Source organism: Gambusia affinis, linkage group LG24 (assembly GCF_019740435.1).
Source record: "Gambusia affinis linkage group LG24, SWU_Gaff_1.0, whole genome shotgun sequence".
Lineage (NCBI taxonomy): Eukaryota > Metazoa > Chordata > Actinopteri > Cyprinodontiformes > Poeciliidae > Gambusia > Gambusia affinis.
The window spans coordinates 13,118,561-13,128,355 of NC_057891.1; the positions used below are offsets into that span (position 1 = coordinate 13,118,561).

The window sequence follows — 9,795 nt, forward strand, 5'->3', positions numbered from 1 at the left end:
AGCCAGAACGATTAGTTCATAACAATAACTGTTTAGTTGGTGTCACTTTTTGTTTTTAGTTGCACCAGAGTCAAACTACTGAACGCACATCCTCCAGATGTATGATTTGACTGTACTTGCAGATACAATAAAAACTGATTTAAATGCTTTCACTTAAAATGAAATAAATGCAGCACTTTTGCTGTTGTTGCTAAAATATCGACTCCCTTGGTTCTTTCGACCTTTAGATGTTGAAGAATGAAAGAAAACCAATAAATGTTGTAGTAGCTCTCAAGAACTTATTTTGGAGAATAGATCTTTGTTTTGTCTCTTCTACACTTTCAAGAAACAAGTATAACAAGCTGCTACTAAATGGCTATTTTAGTTTGCAGTGAGTTAATTTAAAGACATGTTACTTACAGCATCCTAACAGTTTTAAGACTATTAAAACTATTAAAAGAAAGAGAAAGAAAACAAAATGATTAGTGTCATTCTTAACTTCTCTTCTTTTTTTTCCCATCCAAAGATATTTAAAAAGAGCAGACATTGTTTTTGTTAATGGAGGAAGAATGGGAGCCTCCTTTCTGCTAGCTGACCAGCAGTGTGCAGCAACAGGTGGGAAAAGGGATACAGTCACGTTCTAGTCGACATTGGACATTTCACCGAAGGAAATCTAATCTATCAGAACTGTTATCTGAGACTCTTTAAAAAAAAATTTTATACATCTATGTCGACAGTCCACCCTTACACTGCAAAAACACAAAATCTTCAATAGGTTTGGTCTAGTTTCTAGCGCAAGTATCTTACTAGACTTAAAATAAGACAAAACTGGCTTACAAGTAACTTTTAAACAAGAAATAGGAGCTTGTTTTAAGATAATTTCACCAATCACAAGACATTTTCCCCATGTTGTAAGTGAAATAATCTGCCGATGGATCAATATTAAAGACTTATTGACTTAAAACTCGCAAGTTTCATCTTATTTCAAGTGAACTAATACATTTGCACTGGAAACTACACAAAAAATACTTTGTAAGATTTTATGTTTTTGCACCTGATATTAACCCAATTTCTTAAATAGGCTCTTAATACTGTTCATCAATTAGTACTCATACTGTAATCCTCCATGACGGGGTAGGATTAAATGTTCTCCTGAAATACAGGCCAGGCTTTCTTGTGTCTGTGTGATCAGGGATAGTTGTGCTCATGTTGGGATTCAACCTTTTCATGCATAAAACGATAATGCCAAAGTAGTCAGCTATGCTGGACGTCATAATTCTGAGCTGGAAGTAGAAACTTTTTCACATGTTTAGACCAAGATACAAGTATAAAGAGGCTCCAGAGGCCACGCTACGTATATTTGCACAGATATCTTAAATGAAATGCTCGGTGTGGCATTCCTCCTCAGGGGCCATGATGGCATTCTTCATGACAATGGCAGTGCAACACAAGTGTGCCCTTGAGGGCCAAGCGGCTCCTCTGGGGGGAGCACTTCAGAAACACGACAGGGTCAATGGTCACCTCCCATCATCCTCTAGCAACCGCCCTCCTCTCTCTCTCTCTTTCTCTCTCTGTGCCTTCAGATAGAGCAAGGAGAGAGAAAGAGGGAGTCTTGAAGCGAGCCCACTCAGTCCAGGCCTGGCAAACTGGGAGCTTTAGCCACAGGCGGTTCTGGCTGGGTCTCCAGCTCACACAGCTCCCCGCTGTTCCTCCAAGGCCACGGCTGGATCAATACACATAGTAGCGCGGATTCTTTTGGCACCCAAGTATAGCTGCGCAGCATTGCCCCAAGGTATGGGTCCGCTGAAGACAACAGCGAGTGCATGCGAGTAAAGTGGACCGAGTTTACTCACAAGGGCGATGAAATGCTTGGCATAAAACTGATGCTTCCAACAACAATGTTGGGAGGTTGTTTTTTTTTTTTTTACCTCCCCCCTTATTTCGTTGCTGGGAATGATCAAAAATGCAATAATACATGCAGCTTTTTGTTGAACTCTTTTTATTCTAGGCGTGTCCCTGAAACGGATGTTGCTTTCATGGCTACTCGGTAAACACAATTAACAAATAATTTTTGGGTAAAACTGCAATAAAATTGCTCGGTGTATTTTCAGGGATAAATCCACTAGAATGGATTATATGAAAATCTTACAAAAAAAAAAAAAAAGATGCTGTTTGGATTTTAAATTTACAAGCAACACTCTTCTGCCACCTGCTGGCTGAAAACCAAACCACCCTAAAAAAAATTATTTTTCAAAAAAGTACTATTAATACAGGTTACTACTTTTTTTGCTTTAAATAAACAACAAAAACTCTCAAATCAGCATTACATCCACTTTGGCACATGTTGACCGAAAAGAAAAAAATATATATATATGTAAATCCATCAGCAACTCAAACCTGTACATTTGGCATTCTCCAGAGCAAAGCATTTCTGTTTAAACACATGAACATTAAATGAAAACTAAAAAGAAAAAGAGAAAAACAGCATAGCTTATGGAAAACTATGAGCTGGTCCAGGTCAGGTTAAACCCTAAACCCAGAGTCTTTAGTCCATGCTGAAAGCTGAGCCTCATATGCAGCTGGACACAGACGCAGCTCAGGCACCTAGAGAAAAAAAAACAAGCACGTTTAAGAAGAGTTAACCAACAGGTAACACTGCAGCGCCTTGCAAAAGTATTGATACCTGTCATCATTTCCACTTTGTCACATTATAAAAAACTTCAAATGTGTTTTATTGAGATTTTTTGTGACAGACCAAAACAAAGTAGAACAGAGTAATTGTGAGGGGGAGAAAGGAAAATATGTGGTTTTAAATTCAGTTACAAAACAAAAATTGTGGCACGAATTTGCATTTTCATTCTGACACCAATACTTCAAATCCAAAAAAAAAAAAGAAGTTTTTATTTATTTATTTTTTTATCTTCTGTGATGAATTGTGCTGTAAAATTACAAAATGAAACAATCTGCCTTAATGTGGTATGCAGTTTTTAAACAGGACAACAACTCTAAACACTCAACCAATATTACAACAGTATGCTTTACATCAAAGTTGGTCTGAAACGACTAAATGGAGTAATTGTGATTAATTATTGAAATACTCGTCAACTAATTTTGAAATTGATTGTTAACTAGAGTGCACAGAATCACAAAAGGAGATTAGCTGGAAAAGCAACATATTCAGAGCAGCAAATAAGCCGAAACTTTAAAAAACACACAAACATTTTGCATTTAAGATAATAATGAAGTTTGTTTTATATTGAAAAAGGGTATTAATATTTTTGCAAGGCACTGAAGAGTAGGAACTTACCATGCTGATATGAGGACCTGGAAGGCGATGGAAGAGTCCCGTTTGGACCGCTGCAGGCTTGAGCGCCTGAGCCCACACCGAGACCCAGTCTCTTCAGGCGGGCCATCTGCACGGCCAGGGCTACTGCCTGGGAAAATCTGGACGGCGCCACAGTCGTCTGGTCAGATACAGTGGAGGAAGCGTTGTTGTGAGCTACGCTAAATGCCTTCATATGCCCATTGAAGAAGGGACTAGCTTGGGAATCTTCTTCCTCCAAAGTTTCCATGTCCTCTGTAAAAACAACAGGTGGAGGAGGGGGAGGGAAGACAGCTTCCTCATCTTCTTCATGTGAAACATCCTCTTCAGCAGTGCATGGACTACATGGAACCATGTCTGCATTAGGACTCAGACAAAACTCACTCTGGTTTTCTGGGTTATCACTGGCCGTTTCGCCATCACAAGCATCTACTGGCGCAGGAGGAACCTCTGGTTCTTCCTCTTCCTTCCGTTTCATGTTTGTTTCTTTGTCATCAATTAAAGGCAATTCAGAGCAGTCCTGAGTGTCATACGTCTTCTCCTGATCAGAGGAAGCTGGTTTCTTTAGGGGCACGACTTTAAAGGTAGTCCATCCAGTCCTCTGTTCTGGCTCCGTCCACTCGCTCTCAGTCGGAAGGTTAGATCTGAAAACAGACTCGCGCTCTGCACAGCGGTCTCCCTTATCCAGACGCTTTGAAGTCGTAGACACGCAGGACGACACGTTGAAGTTCGGGAAGGTGGCGGAGTTTCTCAAACGCCTCACCAGCGTCCCTTTGGAGACCGAGGACGTTAGGACTTTAGCGAGAGCCGAGCGGGCGTCGGATATGTCTCTCCCTCGAAACGAAGGGCGATACGAGTCGGGGGCTTCCTGCAGATGAGTCAGTGATGGGCTTGAAGAGGACAAGGAATCATCAGTCTCTCTCACCTCTTCCAGAGTCTTCAGGGACTCTTTGGACGATAGGGAATATGGGGAAAAATTGACAATTTATAAAAAGAAAAGAGAGAAAGAACACTTTCCTCTCTTCTAAAGTGGAATACCAGTGAAAAATAATTATCTCTGTATTGCCTTAGAAGGTTCTCCGTAAGCTCTCAAGTCGTTTATAGGTTCAAAACAGAAAACACTTATCTGAAGAATTTTATTGAAATGTGAGCTCTTCTCGAAAAGGGAAAATTGGAAGAATTTTTTTTTTTTTGCCAATTTGGGTGAAATTGTTTCCATGAAGCGCTTCATGATTCAAATACTTGTGGTGTAGATAGCATTGCATTTTTTTTTTTTTTACTGCTTTCACACCTTGGATTTTTTTATTGGAGTCCAGTGTGTGTTTTAAACTTTTAAACTTTTTGGCATTTATGGAAAAGTAGCAAGAAAACAAAAGACGTTATTGAAAGAAAATCTTAAGAAAAAACCCCCAAAACAATTATACACAAATTTGTGTTGATCTATTGTAAAAACCCTAAACTTTCATCGCTAATGTTACACAAAAATGCTTTTTTTCAGTTTTGTTATTTTAATTTAGAAATTAAATCTAAAAACTTGCAGAGGAGGAGAAGTGCTTGCCAATTCGACAGCTTGTGAAAAACTAAAAACAAAGGCATTCGTGTTATCTCAAGTACTGAAATTCTGTTTACTTTTATTTTGAAAGCAAAAAGTTTAATTAAAAAAAATTACAAAAAAATTTTTTAATCAAGACCAAAACATAAAAATGACTTATAAGTCGTAATGACAGAAGTAAGTATGTACTACATCAAGAAATAGAATAAAACAGAAGAGTTATCATTTTGAAATAATTAATGCTCTCATAGTTTGTCAAATTTGTTGGTTAAGAGGCACCATGATGCGTTTGTAAAATCCCATCCATAAGTAAAAAAGATCAGATATGTTCAGGACAAAAAGGCTGATAACACATTTTATGACGTAAAGGCTAGATCCATGAAAGCCAGATGAATGGGAAGAAGGAAGAAGCCAACGCAGGAAGTAGACGGAGAGAGGAAGAGGGGGGTGGTGGAAGGAGAAGAGGAAGAGCAGATCCCTCAATCACCCCCTTCAGGGAACAGAGTCTGCAGCAGGAAGGAGAAAGAGCTCTGCTTCAGTCTGAAAGGTTTCCACAATGAACATAAAGACGCTCACAAACCTCCGACATGCAGCAGCAAATGACCAGCAAATCCATCAACAGAGAGGGAGTTCTAGATTATGGGAGGCCTCCACAGTGCAAGGAGGATGTTTGCTGACTGTAAAGTCTTGGCTGGGAGTCTATTTTTCCAGATTTACACCAACACCAGCTCAGCAAAGTAACGCGTAGGTTCAAATACAAACAACGCTGGAGTTGCAAGCAATTAGGTCGTTAATTGGAGCACTGTCACGATCAAATGTTTCTCGTGTAAACTAAAACCTCCTGTGTCTAAAAGCGAATCAATGAGAGGGAGCAATGCAGCCAGAGGGGAAGCAGTGGGGAAACGGCAGGCAGATTGATACAGAGGGAATGAAAGCCTGGACAATAGAGGGATTTATCTCCAAACAGGCAGGAACCAATACGCTTTATGAACAAGGGTCACTTTAATTGCCCTAAACGGGAGTTAAACTGTTCGGGACTGATAAAAAGCTACGGATTTAGCTGCTAAATCTTCCATTTGATGCCGTTTGCAGTGACACTAAATCCTGATTTAATGTGACGTCTTTTGGGATTGAGGGAAAATCGGTAATTCAGAGTTTGAACTTCTTTTTAAATACTGTAAATGCGGTATTTATTGATAAACACCAAGGAGCAAAATAAAGACAACAATTGAAAAATCTTACCTCCCGCATGAGTTTCTTCTCTCCGCTGATATTGTGTGTTTGCACAGGGAGGCGGTGGAGCCCTCCTCTTTGTACTCCTTACAGTAAATTCTCCAGATGACTACGAAAGACATTTTTTGCGCAATGGATTTTTATTTGCCTGAATTCACTTCAAAACGCAATAAAAAATGTTTTGGAGTTGTTAAAACGAGAGGAAGACAATGCATATTTCTTGAATACCTGTGCTCCTTGGATACAGCAGGTGCTCAGGTTGCTAGGGACGCTCTGGGACACGGCAACAGGCGGCTGCGGCGCTGGGCGTTTTTTGGGCGTGTCGGCCGGCAGGGTGTTGGTTGACGAAACGCTCTCTGAATTCCCACGGACTCTCACTTGCTTCCCCAGGCCGGGAGACGTAGGAGCACTCACTGACCCGTTCTACCGAAAAGTCAAACGTGAGCTTATAAAAATAAAACATTTTATATCAAGTTCCAGAAAAAGTGGAATGAATACCGTTTCATTTTTCTTCTTGCGTCTTCTGAAAAAGCTAAAGAAGCCTCTTTTCCTTTGTTTCCTTTCTTTCCTTTGCGAGTCTAAGAAATACCAACATTAGTAGAGAAAAAACTGGCATATTGCACACTAAATAATTAGCGGTAGTGCATGTTAAGTCATGACGTGCATCTGTTTGTGTGGGTTTGCCACCTTGTGATGGAGTTGGTGAGATGACCTCTGTTGGTGTGCCAGCTGTTAAAACAACAAAACAGAAAAATCTTGACAAGTTTTATTTTTCTAAAAAATAGAAAAATATGCTTTTCATCGAGAAACTTCTGGCTATTTTCAATTTCCTTCTCACAGATTCTAATTTCCAGAAGTCAACCTATAGTACAAGTTGGTAAACAAAACATACAATGTTGTAACAGTTTCATGTGAGAAAAGATGGAGCTTCTCTGCCTCCTCCTTGTGCTACTATTGCTGTCTGAAGAAATCCAGTGGTCCTGACAAAAAACAACCAATCAGAGCCAGGAGGAGGGTCTTAACGCTGTCAATCACCTCATGAATGTCCTAATAATTGTGCTAATGATCGAGAAACCGCCCATCGTTACAGGAAAAAAAAAAAGTTTATCTGGTTGGGAGGTAAGCGGCATGAACACAGGCATGATTGGCAGCGCAAAGATCCTCCTTATGCCTCTAATTAGTTGTTTCTAAGTAGCACTGGGAGAAGGCAGAAGAGCTTGACTTTTTTACAGATCGTTTGGCTCATGCTAAACCTTCATGACATGGTGACAGTTTTAACAAATACTTAGAAAAATATTTTTTATAAAATGTACATACTGCAACTTTATGGTCATTATTTAGATTTTTTCCAACAGGAATTAGGTGGCTTTCTTGATCCATTCCATAACATTCAATTAAATTAAGAAAAAAGGCTACAGCTGTAAAGCGACGAGTATTTGGGGAAAAAAAATTACTTTTGCCAGGCTTTTTTTCTTTTCCACCTATGGAGAAATACAAGACGATACACAGCTTATAACTTAAACAAAAGCCAAAAGAGTGTCTCTGTGTGTCTGCTATTCAACATACCTCCTCCAGCTGTCTTGTTTTGGCAGTCTGCGGAGTCCCGAGCTGCTGTATCTTTAGCGAACACCTCCCTCAATCCGTGGTCGTTCAAGGTCTTGGTCAAATCCAGCGGCTCTTTGGACTGCAGGTCTCTCAGTAAGACGGTCGTCTCCACGTTAAACTCACACTTGTCGCACACTGCCGGCAGCACCATCTCGAGTGGCAGCCTGGGATTCACCCGCACCACTGTCTTATGCGACTTACTGTAGTTGATCAGTAAACGTACGGTTGCCTGAAATGTAAACAAATTAAAAATAAAAACATTTTAATAACACATGTTGCTTCTAAATCCCAGCCCCCCCCCCCCTCGTTTTGAATAATTCCTACTTCGGGCATGTACGGCTTCTTAGTTTTTTCTTCAGTCCCTTTCGGCTTCAACAAAATCTTCTCGGCTTCTAACAAGCCTATAGGAGAGTTTGGCTTGAAGCTGATGTTGTTCTTGTTAGGTGACAGGAACTCAACAGTGTAATCAGAAGGATTGAGATGGTAATTTGCACACAGTGTCACGAGTAAGTCCATCACTGGTTTACTGAAGAAAGAGGGGGAAAAAAAAAAGTTTCATTAGGTGTTCTCACCTACTTAAGATGCAGTTGTGATATGTGCTGCAGCACGTAAAGGTTTTACAGATTCCAGCAGACGTGGTTGATTTAAAAAGAAAAAAAAAAGAGCAATAAAGTTCACCTTCCATGCACTGTAATGTTCTTTTCAATCCCTGCTGGGAGAACAACGCACAGCGAGTGTTCCCTTTCTAGCAGATTTATTTCATCCATCTCAGGGGACAGACAGAGCACTCGGGGTCCACTGGGAATCGGAGACTGCATCCAGTATCAGGTTAATCTCCTGAAACACAGACTGTACACCAAATAAAAAGCAGTTCATACACAGAAAGTAAGATCTGCAAAAGGTTTTCAAGAACTTCAATGTATAGCAAAAATGCATAATGAAAAATACACTTTCTGTCTCAAGGGATTTTATTTTACAGAAATACCTTCATGTACTGTTACATGAAATGTGCAGAGCAGCTTTTTTATTCTAAAATAAATATTTAAAGTTGACTGAGCGTATATTTTATATATATATATATATATATATTAATGGTGTGATTAGATATGACTGAAATGGGTGTAGATTGTAAAACTAAAATTTGGTAGAAAATAAGTTTAGAAAATTTGGGGAGAAAAATGAAAACTTCTAAAAAAAAATTGACAGAACATAGAAATGTATTTAAATAGATTTTTTTCAGAGGGAAGGGTGTGAGGTCAATAAAATATGGGGAAATATTTAATTGTGGGAAAATATTTCAAAACACATTTCATGTATTTACTTTAAATATTTCATACTCCTGAGTTGCATTATGTTCATTTCATATTGCAGGTCTTCAGCTAAACTGATCTGCTCGTTCAGATGTCCACATGACAAATTAAAGTGACAGATTAAATTATTTCAAGATAGACTACGGAACATAAAATGTGAAGCAATTTAAAAAACTGAAATATATTGAATAATCTTTACATAAAATGTGTTTAAATAACAAGTCCCAAAATTATTTAGATATTTGTGAAACTTAGACATGTTTTATATTTATGTATTTATAATTTTACTTCAAATTATTTATATAGTGTGGTGTGGCGCCTTTGGCCCTTCACACAAATCAAGCATATGACCCCATAAAATCTAGGATCGGCCCTGTCTTCACTTAACGTGCAGCAACGCAGCTGTTTCAAGCACGACAAAACAATTCCTTTACTTAGCTTATCAAATTCAAGTCAAAATAAAATGCTGAAAAATATGTTATTTTTTTCTATTTTAGCCTTGTAAAGTTCCTCAAAAGTTAAAGCAGTAAAGGTAGACCTCAGTTGAAACCACAGCTGCTAACTCAAGCGTTTCCCAGGGAATGACGGAGCAACTTACCGTCGGCTGCCTCAGTAAGTTTTACTTCGTCACTCTTCGCCCTTGCCAGTCGCTTTTTAAACTCAGTATGGTGCCGTTCGGCCTCGTCAACCAGTTCGGTTAAACCCAACAGTCCGTCTCACTGGGTTTTCCAAGATTTACATCAGTTCAGTGGGGCGTGCCACCTAAACAGCTGTGTGTCAACTCGTCAGCACGC

The 9,795-nt window shown here is 39.3% G+C and overlaps 1 protein-coding gene across 2 annotated transcripts; it reads right to left on the minus strand.

The window, feature by feature from the left end:
* Positions 1-1,964: 1,964 nt before the first annotated feature.
* cobll1a (cordon-bleu WH2 repeat protein-like 1a) lies at positions 1,965-9,795 on the minus strand. 2 transcript variants are annotated; one of them, XM_044110324.1, is made up of 11 exons: positions 9,600-9,783; positions 8,370-8,540; positions 8,016-8,217; positions 7,653-7,920; positions 7,541-7,567; positions 6,774-6,815; positions 6,585-6,664; positions 6,315-6,509; positions 6,096-6,195; positions 3,287-4,249; positions 1,965-2,583 (listed from the first exon to the last, which is right to left on the minus strand). In XM_044110324.1, the coding sequence occupies exons 2-11, from the start codon at positions 8,507-8,509 to the stop codon at positions 2,576-2,578; spliced, it is 2,025 nt and encodes a 674-aa protein (XP_043966259.1). In that variant the 5' UTR covers positions 8,510-8,540; positions 9,600-9,783; the 3' UTR covers positions 1,965-2,575. The 2 variants fall into 2 exon arrangements, with proteins under 2 accessions (XP_043966259.1, XP_043966260.1); XM_044110325.1 differs by lacking the exon at positions 7,541-7,567 and having other exon boundaries at positions 1,966-2,583; positions 9,600-9,795.

What these genes read in the sequence shown, in the direction of transcription:
- cobll1a (XM_044110324.1), bottom strand. Translation starts at nt 8,509, where the DNA reads ATGCAGTCTCCGATTCCCAGTGGACCCCGAGTGCTCTGTCTGTCCCCT. An exon ending in AAACAAGACAGCTGGAGGAG is followed by an intron (nt 7,568 to 7,652) that starts GTATGTTGAATA and finishes ATTTCTCCATAG; the next exon opens with GTGGAAAAGAAAAAAAGCCT. An exon ending in GCAAGAAGAAAAATGAAACG is followed by an intron (nt 6,510 to 6,584) that starts GTATTCATTCCA and finishes ACTTTTCGGTAG; the next exon opens with AACGGGTCAGTGAGTGCTCC.